The sequence below is a fragment of the Cucurbitaria berberidis genome (genome assembly GCF_010015615.1).
Source record: "Cucurbitaria berberidis CBS 394.84 unplaced genomic scaffold K460scaffold_4, whole genome shotgun sequence".
NCBI lineage: Eukaryota > Fungi > Ascomycota > Dothideomycetes > Pleosporales > Cucurbitariaceae > Cucurbitaria > Cucurbitaria berberidis.
In genome coordinates this window covers 3870778-3888123 of record NW_024468938.1, presented here as the reverse complement: position 1 = coordinate 3888123, position 17346 = coordinate 3870778, and the positions used below count along the sequence as shown (strand labels likewise).

The following is a 17346-nucleotide window of genomic DNA, read 5'->3' as shown; positions in this document are numbered from 1 at the left end:
TCCCGCATGACCGACGACAGCCGAGTAGAGCCCACTGTATGTCACACCAGTTTCAAGCATTTCATGTCGGATCTCCGTCTGCTAATGCACGAATCTGATACATGGGGTATAGTACTATAGTTGAGTGTATGGGCATGAGCATGAGCTGACATGTAAACTTGAGGGGTATATCTTAACGTTGCTGCAACTCATTGACAGGCCTGCATCTCAACATCATAAGACGCCAAAGACCAAAGCATCACTTCCACACAACGCTCTTGCCCCCAACTCCCTCTCATCTTCCCAAACCCCACAAGCTCTATTATCAAGATCGTCAACATGTCCCGCCTACTCGTGCTTCCAACGCCCCTCTCTTCCACTTCCATCACACTGGGTCAGCTTGTCACAGACCCACTATACGCAGTCTCTGCCTCCCTCAAGCCATCTACAACACCAGCCTACAAAGAGTCACATGTTCAATTAAAGTACGAAGACACCGTTGCTCATGACGAATATGGCCGCTTCACCTCCACCCGCTTTGTCTCTCAGCTATCTGGACAGCCTCACTACTCACACGAGAACCTTCTCCTACTGAGCGCCGAGGAAATGTCTCATACCACTCTTCACAAGCCTGCCGCCGTCTTCAACACTCTTCGCCAGGACAGCGTAACTCGATCCTTCCTCCGCAAAATGGCCTACCAAAACAAGCCAGTCTTCTTCGTCACCGGTGTCCAAACGTTGAAGAACCCCTCATTCAAACGTGCTGTCATCGAGGACGGCTTAGTAGCCGAGGCCAAGGCCCCGCAGTTCCGCCTACCCGTGCGACGCGTGGACTCGGCATCAAGTCTCGACAACAGCAGCCACATCAAAGAGGCTGAAGAACCTGTTCTCGCAGTCGAACTGCTAAAGGTCAAGTGCCTTTTTGGCGCACCCAGCGCTCCTCATTCTATCGCGGACCTCGACTACGAGTGGAGCTATCACACAATCGACGAGGGTGAGGGCCTACAGCTCTCTATTGGCTTGGGCAACCCGCTACAAGCGACGGAGTTGAGGGCGCTGGCTGGTATCTCGAGTGAAGAGGAGAACTCGGAGGGCGACTGGAGTTCCTCAGATTCCGACTCGGAAGACGGCATCGGAGGATTTTACTAACCTGTTACACCCTGGCCCTCTATCTCCCTGTACATATTTTCAGCGAGAATCGTATCTATCTCATATCGTCTACGCTGCATTAGGAGTTACGGACTGGCGCTGCGGAATGGGTCTTGCATTCATGAAAATTGCTAATGTGCCCTAATGAATTCCACGATTCTATCCATATGATATGGCTTGTTGATTCGTGTTCGTGAGTGCCATACTGTGCACTGCTATGGTGCTACTAAGCGCGATACAATTACAGCTATAGTCAAATGGAAAGGCGGCAGTGATGCATGCCGTCACCTTGAACCTCGCCACATATTAAGAACGAGTGCCACTCATCATCTCAGATATTAGATGCGTTGGCATCTAACAGACAATTGGCAAACCCTTGCAAGATTGCTCGAAAAAGAATTCCCAACTTGACTGTGTAGTAACATCATTCCAGTGCTACCCTCGGCAGCAACACTGTTGTCTCCTGTGGGCGCTGAACGATCAACAGCCACCGTCCACTCCAAATCCGCATACTCATCGCCTTCCTATTCCACAATATCAAGCCCATATGTCTCAGTGTACTGAAGTTTCGCATCCAGTGCAGCAATATCCGCGTTGCTCCCGTCCTTGATATTCTTGCGCGTAAGAAGTCCTAGCATAACAGGCTGGCAGAACTCGACATGCTTAGCTTTGAAGTTCTCAAGGGCTTTGTTCTCGCGCTTCACGCTAGGAAGCTCCTTTAAGCGCATTGCTAATTCAGTATTTTTCGTGTCGATGGCCTTGTTCTTCTTGCTCAGGTCGTCAACTTGCTCCTTAAGCTGGTCGATCTGCTCGTGTAGCTTATCAACTTGTTCGTTGACACAGGCTGTCAGCGCGGCATTATTCTCGGTTAGTGTGCGTATCTGCTCTTCAAGCTCGGCACGTCCGGTGAAGTCAGTCGCTATGGTGCTGGAATTTTCCATGAAGTCAAGTAGGGACAGCGGATCCCGAAGCAGTGTTTTCTGTCTCTTGCTACTGGATGCTCGAACTTCTCGGGCAGATGATGACCCACCAGTTTCGAGAACTCGCTTACGTGTACGATCAACGGTGGAGGGTTGTGCTGCCGTCGCTAGCTGGAAGCCATCAGTCTGTGAGTATCGACCAAAAGACTGCTGGTATGGCGTCACTCCGCTTGAGACTGGTGGAGTGGACACCTCATGCCTTGTATTCCGCGGTCGAAGTGGCAAGTCGGAGGCCCGAGACGGAGATCCATTTGTTCGGTTAGCTGCGTACGCTGTCTCTAGTTTGCTAACTACCAGTTCCCTGAGGTAATATGGCGTTGCCGAGGTTCTGTGCCTGAATGCAGATCCCGGCATATATCCGTCTTGGACAAGAACTGCTCGGACGCAGGTCACAACATTTATCTCAAAACTCGTTCCTCCAGTTGGCTCGATGTTAAGCAACTCTATCGCGGGTTCAAACTCCATTTCGTTTGATAGAGAGTCGGAAATATCCATGATCCTAAAGTTCTCATCGAAAAGTATAATTCGCGTGTCGTTTTCCGCCTTCAGCTTCCTTGCTGCGGCCCATATTTTGTCGCACCCAGCAGACCATGAGAGCTGTTGTCGGCGTCTACCGAAAAGAAGCTTTCCAGGGCACAACGACAAAGGAGTTCTGCCACCCCAATTCCTCTCGAGCCCGGCCACCTCGTCGGCTTTGAGAGACTCGGTTTTGAACCATTTCTCAGGAGGAATGACCTCGCGCATAGTCTTGACATAGAAGGATGCAACCTCGTGGCCTGCCATTCGCCTAAATTCTTTCGTACTGATTCGGGTTGGTGTGCTCGACGTCGGGACAGACTTGGTATCAGAGCTCGCAGACGCGACTGGCAGAGTAGTGCCGTTTAACGACTCATGTCTGGATGCTCGGATTGTTGCGGAATATGCGCCCGAAGAGCGATCCGTCATATCTTCTTCGATGTTGTAGCCGTAAAGAGTTTCCATCTAACAGTGTCAGCCATAGGCCAAGACATTCTGACTACGGTTATGCTCACTGGTACGAAAGCACCCCGTTCGTCCCGTTCGAAATGCATTGTAGACTTGTCGAAGCTGTAGTCCAGGCCTTGGGACTTGCTCGATTATTTGTGGGAGCAAATAGGTTGACTTCGTGGAGCTGACTAACGTCTACTACAAGGCGCGGAAGACTGCATGAAGAACGTTAGCGAACGTCCTGTATGCAATATATACCGGTCAGTTAGGCTTAAGAGCTTAACTTCAGATAAGGTGAGAGAAGGCGAGAGAAAACGTATTGCCGTCTCGCTTACTTTTGCAGTGTGTTTACAAGATGGCGATCACAAGCTTGCCGCGCCTCGCAATCGCGCCCGGCCCAGATATGGCTATGTAGCTCGCTCTGTGTGATACCGAAGCGAAATTTAGTATGAGTTGTTTGAGACTGAGATTAGGTGGGGGCGTGAGTGAGAGTGGAGAGCTCATGAGAGCGTTGGCACATCAATAGCGCTAGCGCAGATTTAGACTAGTGGTATTGAGTGTGGAAGGAGCGACTCTGAAATAATAACGCACGTTTAGTGGGCGAAACACATTGTGACAGACGTAAAGAGCGAAAGTAGGACCGAAAGATTAGAAAAGAGAGACGGAAAGACTGAGAACAAGAGAAAAATGACGTGTGCATCTAGACTGAGACTCAAAGTACTTTCACAGAACCAGCGTTAGCTCAACTAGGGCGTAGGCGCTTTGGAAATCCTCTTATGAGGTGCAGAAACAGTCTTCCCCCAGTCTCACGCTATGACTGCTCTTTCAAACCAGCCACATTCGGTTCCCGATGAGAAGACACTGAAGAAGACTACGCTATGAAATTAGCGGCTCGAAGAGCTTACTCGCCATCATCTAGCTCAGCGATATCAATACGGGTTGTTTTTAAAAACTGAAACGTAATCTCACATCCGCCTTTTCAGGAGTTTTATAGGGACTCTGCCCTAAGCCTCTAGTACTTTTATCTTGAATCAAGGCCTAAAACCTCATCTAGAAACCGTTTAGCGTTCTGGCATGTGATGGTCTTGCGTCCTCCACAAGCCCGGTATCTCTCAGAGACATATTTGTTCATTTGTCTGCAAAGCTCCTCGCAGTCAAGGCGACGTTTACTGAGTAGCTCTTCAATATTGTTCTTCTGGTTGTGTTGTTCGTCGCAGTTCATGGAGCTTCTCTCTGAGATTTGCGTTTTCCTCATCTAGTTCGTCACAGTAGATGTCGCATGCACGGAGCCTGTCTTCGAGATCTGCCACCTGCTTGCTCAATGCGACTAGTCGCTCCTTCAGAATAGCGGTATCGTCTGGTGATGATGGGCTAGGTATTGTAGGAATCGCCTTTCTCATCGGATCGAGTAGAGGGGGGCTGATCTGCTACAGTCAGCGGAACTTTCATTGTGATAGCGTTTAAAATATGCCCTTACCGTCCTTATCCGCTTTGGCTCACCGATACACGTTGAGGCTTCAAAACCTAATGGTCGCTTTATGGGGAGTGCTCTTTCGGGGTTTTGATTGGAGAATGTGGATCCATACTATGGACACTCACTGTGACAGATACCCGTTCAGATTCACTGATTGTTATATTGTTCAGCTTCCAGTTTCTGTCTTGGCCGTTGCTAAGAGTACTTTTGCTGAGGGGTTTAGTCTGAGATTGTTCTGGCGAGGAATCACGAGAACTTACAGCCTAGTCGAGTGTCTGCTGTAGCTAATGAGACACATCGATGCATACTGGAAGGTGATATTTATGGAGACGAGGCTAATTCGTCTTCTAGTATCGTGACTATCGTTGAGAATTCCACTGCGTTTTCTTATTGACTGCATGTGTCTCACAAGGGCCTGCTGCAACCCGTCAATCTAAGAGGAATTAACAGGGGTTCCGGGGCTGAACGGGCGACAGAGCAACCCTTACCCACACACCAGCAACTGAAGAGACTGCACGAGGACCAGCATATCTCTCAGACACGACAGACAATGTCCAACATGGATCTATACGAGGACCCTTTGGAGACACCCTCGACATCATCTCATATCACGATACAATTGTGATGGAAAAGATAGGAAGCACCGAGAAATTTTGCAGTGAAGTAAGACTACCCGCTCATTAGACTAACGGAGTTGCCTATTTCCAACTCCACGGTGACGCTATACGATCCCTGTCGCATTCGCATTAGCACTCTTCAAGCAGGTCACGACAGTCCGGAAGTTTGGATCTACTAAATTTGTTAACGAAGTTCCAATGATTAGGGAGCTAACTAGGTAGTCGTTTATACTTAGACATCTAACTCGCTTGTGAAACAGGTTAGTTACATTTAGCTTCGTCTAAATTTGAAGTCGTCCTACAGGCGATATCTAAAGCCAAAAGTCTTCCAGTCCGTCACATCATCATAATCTTCCGCACGAAGCTCAATCTCGCCTACTCTAGAGCTCAAATTCCGTTCATCAGCTTCGTCTACCATCTTGCCACCGGCAACGACTCCTCCAGCGCCTGCACTTCCCCTGACACCCTCCTCTTGCTCCCTCTTTGTGTTCATCCAGTGCAAATAGAACCTTAACACGACGGCCATACCTACAACAAGCGAGTAACAGATCAAGATCGCTCTGAACGCCATGTTGTAATGCGGTGCGTCCTTTGCGCGGAAGAACTGCGGGCCTGCAATATTGCCGGCGCAGTACGCGATGAAGAGTAGGGCCGTCATTGTCATTTTCTTCGTTACACCTTTGTAGTTTGCACCGACGAGGGAGAGGAGCAGAGGGATCGCGCCAGGGCCCGTAGACAGCAGAAAGTACCCAAAGAGCTGGACACCAGAGGAAGTCCGTGGGCGAACATAGATCAGCGAACTACCAACGATAGCGGGCATGACGACGCAGATGATGAGAATGCAATTCAGTTGGCGGAAACGCCCCGCTATCCATCCCGTTCCTGCGATGGTCCCGGCTGAGATGACGGACGCGGGAATTACGAGGAGGGTGGACTCTAAGCTTGTGAAACCAAAACTTTTAAGCACCAGATTGCCGAAATTCTGTGTCCCGCCATTCGGTATCTGCGTCATTAAACTCATGCTGAAAATCATCCATGTCTTCGGATCCATCAGGCATTCGAGCGCTTGGTCGAGTTTCCATCCGGCGTTCGCTGTGCGTCCTGTACCAGCGATTACGACGCGGTCTGCGGCGTACTTGCGCTCTTCTTCAGTCAAGAATTTGGCGCTCGCAATGCTGTCAGGGAGGAATAAGAGCAACGGAATACCCCATATAAAGGTTAAAACTCCGAGGATGATATACATCCATTTCCATGGAGCGAGAGAGTCTGAGATGTGGCCGACGCCAAAGGCGAGGAAGGAAGCGACAAGGCCACCGATGGAGTTTCCGGCGAACCAGATGCCGGTTCGCGTTGGGATTTCGTCACGCGTGTACCTGCGTATCGTCAAGACCTTGAATCGCACGGTAGTTGTTCGAGAGGATGAACGAACCATGTGCTTGTGATGAAAATAAACGCTGGCGTGATAGTAGCCTCCGCCACACCAAGGAAGAAGCGCACAGTAAGCAAGCCGCCATAGTTGCTACAGATAGCTGTAAGTGCGACGACAGCACCCCATACGAATGTATTCATGGCCAGGTACTTGGCCACGGGTAGCCGGGGGATGAGGAATGTGGTCGGGTATTCCCAGAAGAAGTAACCGAAGTAGAATACACTGGACACCCAGGAGTACTGCTGGCCTTTTAAATGCTGTGTAGATTTTGTTAGATTGATGTAGTGATATAACTGGTACGAAGCGAATGCATACAGTATCTTCTCGCAACCCGAATACAGAAGCAGACGATAGAATCGTTTTGTCCATGAAATTCAGATTATAAGTAAAGAACATGAGCGGTATGAGGCGCCAGTCAATTTTCCGTAACACACGCTTTGCGAGCGCTTTCTCGCCTTCATCGATGCCTAGCTGGTGAGCTGTTTCGTGCGGTATCTGCGTGGCCGCAACATCGGTCTGTTTGGAGGAGTCCATATTGGCCTAAACCACGACACCAGATCTCAAGTTTAGGTTTGCTGTTTCTGTCGCAATACCAGAGTCTGCAGGGAATCCGTCCTGGCATATAAAACTCTACGCGACCGGCGCCTGGCGTGACAACCGAATGGCATGACTTATCGCAACAGGCGTGGTATCCGCTGCGGATTTAAGCACAAAACGGGAACCCCACTGTTAAGAAGATGCCTAGGGATATGATTCGTTGTGCTTATCGATGTGACAAATGCCTATCGGCTTTTCTGTGCGACTGATCGGCTTTTCCAACTCCGTCGCGCTTCAAACATGACTCGAGCGTGATTGTGACCAATAAACTTCGGTGCAAAGCGTGAAATATATTCTTCGCAGCGGATGGCGCCGAGCAAAGACTAGAATACGAGTGCGGAAAATGAAGGACCTGCCGGCGTCGGGACGTCGGCATGCTCAATGCTCAGGAGTGTAAAATTTAGGCTGTTCAAACGATGACTTCTTCTCGCACACGCAACATGAACGGCCTCGACATCTCCCCGTTCATCAGAGATCTACCCAAAGTAGAACTCCATGTGCATATTGAGGGAACCTTGACGCCCGCGCTTCGGTGGAGACTGGCACATCGCAATAACATCAAGCTTCCATACGCGACATACGAAGAGCTGCTAGATTCTTGGTAATTTGTTATACCTTATGGCAATACAGACACCTATTGACCACTTCTAGTAGGTTGCACATCGCATCATGGCTTTGAATCGCGGAAAAGTATACTAATTCTCCCTCCAAGATAGAGTTACATACAACCACCGTAAGGAGGTAAACGGTGACGATGGCCGTCCCACCTTCCTTGAAGCCTACTTCGCAGGTTGCCAGGTCCTCATCACTGAAGACGACTTCTACGAGCTCAGCATGGAGTACTTCGCGCGCTGCGCAGAAATGAACGTTCGGTACTGTGAGCCCTTCTTCGACACGCAAGCGCACACCGAACGTGGAGTTTCCGCATCTACCGTTCTGAACGGATATTTCCGCGCCCAGCAAGACGGCGCGAAGACTTACGGCGTTAAGAGTAATTGGATCTTCTGCTTCCTTCGCGATAGACCGCTACAGGAAGGACTCGAAGCATATGCAGCTGTACGACCCTGGGCTAGGCTTCCCGATGGCACTGGAAAGGGGTTGTTCCATGCTGTGGGACTCGCGGCAAACGAGTTCGAAAACCCACCACTTCTATTCGAAAAGGGGTTCCGCATGGCAAAGGAGGATGGCCTGCACGTGACGTTGCACTGCGACGTCGATCAAAAAGATGCGGCAGAGCACGTCCGCGAAGCCATATTTGACGTATGCGGTGGCCAAGGCACAGAGCGAATCGACCACGGTCTTAATGTGCTGGACAAGCCCGACCTGATTCCCGCTCTGAAACAGCGAGGCATCGGCTTGACGCTGTGCCCACATGCGTACCATCGGCGGCAAGCAACGGAGACCTTGTTCCCCAAGATAAAGAAACTGATCGATGAGGGCGTGAAACTGTGCATCAATAGCGACGATCCGACATACATGCATGATGTCTGGATTGACGGGAATATGCAGAAAGTTTACACGTACTGTGCGCTAAGCAAGGCGGATATGGTTAAGCTAGCGAAAAACGGTGTGGATATGTGCTGGGCGGATGAGGATACTAAGAAGGAGATGATGGCGCAGCTAGATCACATAAATCTTTCCGGTTAGTGGTATGCGATAGCCCTGGAGAATTACCAAGATTTACGCCTGCCAACCCTGGAAGGTCTCTAACCTTGCTTGCCTCGTTGCCGAAAGCAGTCAGCGGTAGCTTATGGCTATTGTTCCTTCCCAAACTAGAGCAATTGTCACTTCTCCTCCTGCACCTCGTTATAACAATGCAGTCGTAGGGTACCTCTCGGTTGCTTGAAATATACGGAGAGGTAGGCAGGTCTAGGCTGCCACATTTACGCTTCTGTTCGCCGCGGTTACAGACTAGCAAAACATCACACTCAACATATCGCTATTGAGGTATTTTCAGTCCAAATGTCCACATATCCAATCGTTCCGATTACTTCAATCCGATATGACTGGGGTTCGCGGCCCCACACTGACCCTCCACCGCTGAGTGACCTCGAGTGGAACGAGTCCGTTCAGCGAGGCGAGAGGCTCCTCCGGGTCATGATGGAGCCTACTGCGACTTCGACTCAGTCTATCTTCACCGAATTCCCCGACATATATTACAAATGGGGCTACAGTATGTACAAGCAAGATGGCCCTGAGCTCGACCGTAAAGACAAAGGCATTGGGGCAGCTCTAATAGCAATCGGTGCCTCCATCAACCAGAACGACTGGGTGACACACCATATACATCACGTTCCCCAGTTCAACAAAGAGCCCGACCCTCAGACATATCAAGTCGGTGATAAGACCTACCGCGCCACGGGAGCCAAATACGAGACCGTCATCAACGTCAATGATAGTATCGTTATGTAGTGCGAACGATTCGGTCCTGAGTTCATGGGTGCCAAACGCATTCCACCTGTACCCGAAGATCAAATGCCCGAACTCCAGCGTTCGTCTGATATCACGTGGGGCCAATGGAAAATGTGTGCTGGTGAGAAGGCAGAAAATCTCCACCACATTATCATCCACGCGTCTACGAATACCACTACTCAGCGCGCAATCCGGCGTGCATGCCACGAGCTTGGAAAGGATAGGCCTATGGTATGGCCCGGGTACCGCATCAGATTAGATACGGAGGTTGGGAAGGCTTTGCTCGGTACGTACACGAGCTCGTGCTTAGTTTCATTGGCTATATGCTGATTATAACTAGGAACACCAAATGGTCGGGCTGTGCCATACTTTTTGAGCCAACATCGTGCAACGTTGGGGCATAAAGTAGTTGTTGAGATGGATATATTCTTGTTAGAGAGTCTTTACATGCCCAAGGAGGCCTGCTTTCTCTTCTACGTACAGCCAGCCGACAGGCACGACTCGACTCGAGAGTAGGGCCCAGGATAGCTTCAGAGTAAGGTGCGGGGTTCGAATAGTCAGTGGAAAGGATTATGATGGTGTGGATCAGGCCGATGATGCTGATCTTGACAGTCTAGGGCTAGTGCGCCAAGCGTAAGCGCAGATGAAGTTTTATCCATATTAGTACGCCCATTCCTTCAAGTTTTGTCATCTCCTCATTCCCCATAATCCTTCATCCGACGGATTTGCGCTAAATCTTAGCTGCCAATATCCCCAAAGCCAAGCTCCTAATATGTCGCTCTTTCCGATCCCACCCCGCCACATATTCCCCCTCTTCGTAATGACTTCTACAACCCTAATGTCATTTCCCGCCTACTTCAACACCCCTTATGCTATCAACACACTTTTTGGACTCCCCCAGCGCATTGCAAACTCTCCACATGCCCAATCTCCCTTCATCCTCATGACAGCCAGGATCCAGGCTATTGGTATTATGATGTGGGCGTTTTACCTAAAAGGCGAGTACCATGCTGTTGATACCGTGATGGCAATCTTAGGAACTTGGGTAACTGGAGTGGATGTGTGGATGTGTATAAGAGAGGGTGTGAAGGGAAAGGCTGCGTTCAGGGGCATTGTGGGTGGGGCGGTAGGAGTGTGGGGACTAATGGGTATGACTGCGGTAAGTATGTCCATGTCTGTACAGAAATGGTACTAATATATACTATCAAGGGATAAATTTGGCTTTGAGGTCCACCTTTCAAGCATAATTGAGTGTTAACATTGACAATTTACGTCACCTTCATGAAGAAATCATATGCTTTCATTTTCACATAGATTGGCAAAGTCCGTTATACCTCTTATGGAAGCATACAGGATAGCTATTATGCAGGATTTTACGAATGCCAAATCTGGCGAGTTGCGTCCAGAGATGCATACCCCGCAAACCGCGTGATGTGAACCCTCATGTCCTGGACAATAAATTTGTACGACCATTGTGAGAAAAGAATATTTAAGAAGCGCCCACGCCCCAGATTCTACAAGTGATATACTTCCACATCGCAGGCCGCTTTCAAGATGTCACAGGATCTAGAACAGAAGTATATCAACGCTGGTAAGCTCTACATCGCTTCTAGTAATTGAGGCTAAAACTCACACGCACCTAGGTGTAAACTTCACATCTGGACGTCACGATACCTACCCATATATCGACCCTACACACAACGACCTCAACGGAAAGTATGTGCTCATCACTGGCGCATCAAAAGGCCTTGGAAAAGCTGCGGCACTTAGCTACGCAAGGTCGGGAGCATCCGGGATCGCACTCGGCGCACGCTCTCCTCTCGAACCTGTCGTGGAAGAAGTACTAGCAGCAGCGAAGAGCGCCGGCCGCCCGGAACCGAGGATTGTCACTCTCTCTCTTGATGTTACAGACCGGCACAGCGTCGAAGCCGCAGCTCAAAAGATTTCCGGAATTTTCGATGGTCGTCTCGATATCCTGATCAACAATGCAGGCCACCTATCCAAGTGTGTTAGTATCCTAGATTCCGACCCGGATGACTGGTGGCGCGGCTGGGAGGTCAATGTCAAGGGCGTGTATCTAGTGACCCGCGCTTTCTTGCCATTGCTTCTCAAGTCGTCCTGGAAGACCGTCATAAACATCTCATCAGTTGGAGCTGTCATGACCCTTCAAAATAACTCTGCATACGGTTCGGCAAAGCTCGCTAGTCTGCGCTTCACCGAGTACATTAGCCAAGACCACGGCGAGGGTACAGATGGTGTGATTGCGATTGCTGTGCACCCGGGCCATGTGAGGACAGAGTTGGCGATGAACTTGCCAGAGCATCTGTATGCGCTTCTTACTGATAGTCCTGAGCTTGCGGGGGATACACTGGCGTGGGTAGGGAGAGAACGGAGAGAATGGCTGTCTGGACGGTATGTCAGTGCCAATTGGGATATGGAAGAATTTATCGAGAAGAAAGAAGAGATTATTAGAGGGGACTTGTTGAAGGTCAGGATGGCGATCAAGCTTCCGTCATAGTAAAGTCAGACAAGGAAGCGCGTAGGAGGATTTACAGCGCTCAAACTTCTTCCCGAGTTTCTATCTCTTTGAACATATCGTAGTACCCACATACCTAGCTTCATTGTGACTCTATAGCTATTAGTTCCCGGCTCAGATTTTCTTCTTGAACTGTCACAAATGCGCTACCTCTCAACAATCCTCCCATCTATCAATATACCCCGAGACCCCCGCTACGTGAATGCACATGTGGCACCCGAGCATTCGCGACGCTGGCATGGGGCATGGCGAGTGTAGTTATTGACAAAGTCCTGTCTGAGCAAGAAGTTTCCCGTTTGCCTTTCGCAGGATTGGCAGTGCGTGGTTAGAGCTGGCTTGGCAGTGCTGAAGATGAGGATATAATCAAACCAGACGAATTGGAAGGCTATACCGGGATCTTGAGGTGATTCGCGGCAGGATATGGCGTTGGCGATCAGTATTTGAAGAGAGGTGAAGATTTGCTCGGACGATCTTGGTAAAAAGAGGGCTTTGCCACTCACATTGAAATCAATAGTTCAGGGGTTTCATTACAACCTACTCATATACTCGTGCTTACTTTTTCAGAGCTAATATCCTCTCTGCTGCCCTCTCCGCCGCGATCATCACGCCCATGACAGGGTTTGTCGTCAACGGCGCGACGATACTCGCGTCCACCACGAACAAATTCTGCATGCCAATCACCTTCGTATTCGAGTCCACACACGTCTCCAACCTACAGCTACTACTCCAATGCTGCACATTACCTAGTGTATATGGACTCCATGTGCTAATCCACGTAGTCAGCTGCTCCAGTGTCGAGTTTTTGGCGATATTTAAAGGCGTCAGTGTCGGTGGAAGTGCCTGGAAAATTTTGTGGATGAAGGTAGCTACTGCCGAAGCATCAAGAGGGTTGGAGTAGAAGTTCGAAGATGGGAGTGCAATCCCCTTAGGATCGAGACTAACACGACCGAACGAGCGAAGCCCAGATGTACCGTAAACGTTGAGTGTGATGGTGCCGTTTTTGGTATAATCCATAGTTCCTGAAGAGTCAATTGTGCCTTGACATCCCACCAGGTCATCACCCTGCTGGACAAAATCCCAGAAAGCACCCGTTTGTGAGCCAAAAGAGTATGGACCCGAGCGCGATTGTAGGTATAGATCGCGATCTCCAGGTACAGGGCTGTTGTAGTTGTAATTGTAAGACGAGATGGACTCGGAATATAGTTCGATAAAAGTATTGGGATTGTCAAATACTTTATCCCCGACGGCGGTATTATTGACCCAGTCCTGCGAGGGAACATTGACGAGTCCACTTGCGGAGAGCTTAGTCAAGATAGTGGGGTCGCCAATGCCAGACCACATGAGCAGCTGAGGGCTGAGAAGCGCACCGGCGGAGAGAATGACCTGCCCTCCCTCTGCTATGCAAATACTAGAAGTGCCATTTGCGCCCCTGCTTTGGATGTCAACGCCAGTCGCAGTTTCGCCGTCTCGGATGACGCGTAAGACTCGGGTACCAGTCTGGATCGAAAAGTTGGGTCGTTGAAGAGCAGACTGCAAGTACGTCTTTACTGGTCCACTCCTCTGACCACCTTCATAGTTGAACACCGGATGGCCAAATACTTTGCTCTTATTATGGTTCTCAGGTCCATCGTTCAATCCCACCTCTTTATAACCGGCACCATCAACAATCCACTTCTTTGCTGCCTCAAATCCACTCTGCAAATATCGCTTCCCATCTTGTGACGGGTTGTCAGTACTTGGCTGCTTTGCTCTCACTTTCTCGATTGCACACTGCATATCTATATTCTTCCATCCTTCTGGAAAGTACAGATTCCAGTCGCTCGCTGGCGGCTGGAAGAAAAGACCGGCATTGATTGCACTACTTCCGCCAATTGTGCAACCTTGATATCCATTGACTATGTCTGGTGCGCATATAAGGTTTCCGTCCGTTACCGAGAAGATGGATTTGTACAGTCCCGGTACGTCGACGCGACTTAGGTCTGTGCCGTTCAACCAGTCTGGCCGCATGCGTCCACCCGTGATATAGTATGATGGGCCGCCTTGCTCAAGGAGAAGTGTTTTCTTGCCCGCTTCACTCATGCGGTCCGATAACACGAGGCCTGCTGGTCCGGAGCCTTAGTGGTGTCAGCTAAAGTTCGTCCAGTCGGTGGTGGCAGTAGACTTCGTACCAACTATGATTACATCCCAATCACCGCCACTACATGAAGCGGCGGCAGCAATGCCAGTGAAGATTGCAGTTAAGAGCAAGTCTTTCCATCTTTTTGTGGCCATTATGGGGTCCTAAGAAGTCGATCACGGATGGTGGAGTTAAGATCTTAAGTGCGAGGCTGCAACTCTATTGCGAGGAGCAGACTCGGCACACATAGCGGACACAGTGAAATATATCTCTTCCATGGTCACGCACGGTTACCTCGAGAATGGTTTGGGATTTCTCAGTGAGCAGATTTCGTCTTCCAGCAGAACGGTACTTCGGAGCCGCCTGGTTCCTTGTACGAGAATATGACGTTTCGGCCCGGCACGTGCATCATGCATGATCCTAAAATAACACTTTCTTTCCGAACGCCATTCCCTCTTCATCCATGGTCAACCAATTAATCTTGACGGTCACCGTGCGGTAAGCTATGCGACTGTTTTGCGACCTGAGAATGGCCTGAAGAGGGAGGGCGAACAGTACGGCTGAGGGAAGGCTGAGGTACGGCTGAGGTACAGCGACCGACAAGCGACTGACAACAACGTAAGGAACTCTTTCCTTCCATTTCGCGCTCTTCGAAACGTTGCTAGGAAGTATGATTTTTGTGGCGCCTTTTCATGTAGCCCATTTCACATCAAGGATCGCACGGCCACGCTCGGAAGGACCACCGCGGAACACTCATCCTAGATAGAGGTTAGGTGATGAGGAGTGTCGCTAACGCGATTGCATTAGGACTGCAGTAACACTCAATAGCTCCTAACGGTCTGTCCTTTGGCTAGACTACCCCTAATCGGTCCTTCGACGGCCCTTTTAACTGTCTTCGATCGATAGTATCGTCCAGCTGGGTCGATGGTGTATGACAAGGATCAAAGTTAGTTACATGTCACATGTGACATATCACATAGCACTACGATAAGATCGCAATCTTACCACGTCAGAAACCCATGGGGTATATCGCTACAGGACCTAATTCCCGTATTATCGCGGTCACTGGGCTGCAGCAAATATGAGTACAGAGCTTGACTTCCAATGAAAGAGAATGCACGGTTGAGAACTAGAGTCATGTGAGTGAGAGCATAGACGTGGCACAGCTCAATCACTCAATCTAGCAACATGAGCGTGGGCTTCGCGCAACTTGTACTCTGTTTGTCATATGTAGCGCCTAGGAGTACGGACCCGCGCATCCTCGTGTATAATTTCATGTGTTACCTAGTTACGGTACATGTAGTTCCACTTCACCCAAATGCTTACTTGTCATAGTATTAGTAAAACATTCGCCTTCCTCCGAACCTAGCGGACCGTCTTCCCATATACAGTTTTTCTCCAGAGTTGTGTCATCAACCAATTCAGTCACCTCGATTTTGAGTCCTTACGCGCAGGGAAAATCGAGCAATTAGCCCGTACCAGAATTGACAACGAAATCTTCCCGTCGTCGGACTTAGGAGAGGGAAGAGCGATACAAAGATAATAACATTTCGTGAAATTGTGTCTCGAAAGTACTTAGCGGTATGGGAATAATGGTTAGAGCATATGAGAGGCAGCCGCCACGGTGAAATCTAATGTTCTCTATGGTAAGACTACCCAAGCAGATGGTGCACATACTAGCTCAAAGCCTGACTATCGATCTTCGTCATGTCAACGTAGAGTAAGAAGAGGATTTGCAAAGCGCCTACGCCTTAGTTTAGCTATTGCTGGTTCTGTGAAAGTATTTCGAGTGCGGAGATGTTTGTGATTACGTTGACGTAGAGCAAAAAGTGAGTTTGACTTTGTCGATTCACAGCAAATGCATAATGTCCCTGCAGAACTGCTAGACGAGAACCAAAGACTCATGTTAACACTCATACCATACATGACGCGTAGATTCGCAGTCATCCAGCATAAAGTATATAATCTTCCTCTACGCGCAAGCAAGCACAACACCTAACATAGAATGGGTAACTCACCAAGTATCTCTTTCGAACCGAGGGTACAGCGAATTCACGAAACCGTAAAGCTTCCGTTGATCATGTCAAACGATTCCCGAGCTGAGCCAGATAAAGTAAGCAATGTCCCTAGCGAGGCTCTGCCTGTACCAAGTGAGGATCCACCTATACCAAGCGAGGCTCCGCCTACACCAAGTGAGGATCCGCCTATACCAAGCGAGGCTCCGCCTACACCAAGCAAGGCTTTGCCTGTACTAATTGAGGCTCTGCCTGTACCAAGTGAGGCTCTGCCCGTACCGAGCGAAGTTACCAGTAAGGCAACATTAAGCACAAGCGAGATATCAACTATAACAAGCGCCCCATCCTCGCTCTCCGTAACATCCTCAACCTCCACAGCATCCTCAGCCTCCATAGCGTCCTCAGCCTCTATAGCGTCCTCAGCCTCCATAGCGTCCTCAGCCTCCATAGCATCCTCAGCCTCCGTAGTATCCTCGACGCCCACAGAGACAGATAATCTAGTTGTCGAATTCGTGGACAAGACCGGAAAGCCTTCACGAAAGAGACACGCTGTCCTAAAACAAAAACTCGACAGTATGTAGTCCACCGTACGCAACCGATTCCAACCCCATTGATTAGCTAAGTGTGGGCCTGCAGCGCTCGTGACACAGATATGGCAGCCCAGCAGAGGGTACAGAACCCAAGTCATTATATCCAGTGTCAAGAACTGGGCCGGGCGAGAAGGATATAGAGCAAAAGTATGCGACGCAGATGACGGGACAACGCTGTACAAAGCGAGCAAAGACGACCATGAGCGCAGGGAGAATGCGTTGAAAGAGCTTATTACTGCTCTTGAGGGGAAGGTGGGGAGGAATGAGGTCGCGGGCTGCAAGGCGGCGATGGGGGCTCAGCCAGTTGGTCAGGGTCGTTCGGTATATGTACGTCATAGACACGGAAAAGGTGGCAGTAATATGGTGTGGTAGGGAGGGGTAGGAGATGGGTCTGGTGGTTTTTGGGTTTAGTGGCTTCGTGGTTTAACATGTACGGTAAATTTCCTTTATATCTCCTATATCCTTGACATAAGCTAATATCTATTT

The 17346-nt window shown here is 49.6% G+C and overlaps 8 protein-coding genes across 8 annotated transcripts; 5 read left to right on the top strand and 3 right to left on the bottom strand.

Annotated features, from left to right (window-relative positions):
* Nucleotides 1-318: 318 nt before the first annotated feature.
* Nucleotides 319-1128, top strand: K460DRAFT_379120 (uncharacterized protein; the record flags this gene model as incomplete). The annotated part of the gene is made up of 1 exon (XM_040935145.1): nt 319-1128. One exon carries the CDS (start codon nt 319-321, stop codon nt 1126-1128), a length of 810 nt encoding a protein of 269 aa, XP_040786678.1.
* Nucleotides 1129-1652: 524 nt separating this feature from the next.
* K460DRAFT_408418 (uncharacterized protein) lies at nt 1653-3178 on the bottom strand (the record flags this gene model as incomplete). Its single annotated transcript, XM_040937159.1, has 2 exons — nt 1653-3089; nt 3140-3178. The coding sequence occupies 2 exons, from the start codon at nt 3176-3178 to the stop codon at nt 1653-1655; spliced, it is 1476 nt and encodes a 491-aa protein (XP_040786677.1).
* Nucleotides 3179-5463: 2285 nt separating this feature from the next.
* K460DRAFT_379119 (MFS general substrate transporter) lies at nt 5464-7128 on the bottom strand (the record flags this gene model as incomplete). Its single annotated transcript, XM_040935144.1, has 3 exons — nt 5464-6538; nt 6595-6851; nt 6910-7128. The coding sequence occupies 3 exons, from the start codon at nt 7126-7128 to the stop codon at nt 5464-5466; spliced, it is 1551 nt and encodes a 516-aa protein (XP_040786676.1).
* Nucleotides 7129-7422: 294 nt separating this feature from the next.
* On the top strand, nt 7423-8996 carry K460DRAFT_157760 (putative adenosine deaminase). The gene is made up of 3 exons (XM_040926863.1): nt 7423-7792; nt 7843-7845; nt 7908-8996. Exons 1-3 carry the CDS (start codon nt 7608-7610, stop codon nt 8836-8838), a joined length of 1119 nt encoding a protein of 372 aa, XP_040786675.1. The 5' UTR covers nt 7423-7607; the 3' UTR covers nt 8839-8996.
* Nucleotides 8997-9651: 655 nt separating this feature from the next.
* K460DRAFT_262190 (uncharacterized protein) lies at nt 9652-10032 on the top strand (the record flags this gene model as incomplete). The annotated part of the gene is made up of 2 exons (XM_040927474.1): nt 9652-9889; nt 9944-10032. Coding segments are annotated over 2 exons (327 nt in total), but the record flags the coding sequence as incomplete, so codon positions are not given.
* A 343-nt stretch (nt 10033-10375) lies between these two features.
* Nucleotides 10376-10798, top strand: K460DRAFT_290082 (uncharacterized protein; the record flags this gene model as incomplete). Its single annotated transcript, XM_040929172.1, has 1 exon — nt 10376-10798. One exon carries the CDS (start codon nt 10376-10378, stop codon nt 10796-10798), a length of 423 nt encoding a protein of 140 aa, XP_040786673.1.
* A 359-nt stretch (nt 10799-11157) lies between these two features.
* On the top strand, nt 11158-12121 carry K460DRAFT_357741 (oxidoreductase-like protein; the record flags this gene model as incomplete). The annotated part of the gene is made up of 2 exons (XM_040932055.1): nt 11158-11194; nt 11247-12121. The coding sequence occupies 2 exons, from the start codon at nt 11158-11160 to the stop codon at nt 12119-12121; spliced, it is 912 nt and encodes a 303-aa protein (XP_040786672.1).
* Nucleotides 12122-12656: 535 nt separating this feature from the next.
* K460DRAFT_343091 (GMC oxidoreductase) lies at nt 12657-14543 on the bottom strand. Its single transcript, XM_040931214.1, has 2 exons — nt 14308-14543; nt 12657-14253 (listed from the first exon to the last, which is right to left on the bottom strand). Exons 1-2 carry the CDS (start codon nt 14408-14410, stop codon nt 12692-12694), a joined length of 1665 nt encoding a protein of 554 aa, XP_040786671.1. The 5' UTR covers nt 14411-14543; the 3' UTR covers nt 12657-12691.
* Between the last annotated feature and the right edge of the window lie 2803 nt (nt 14544-17346).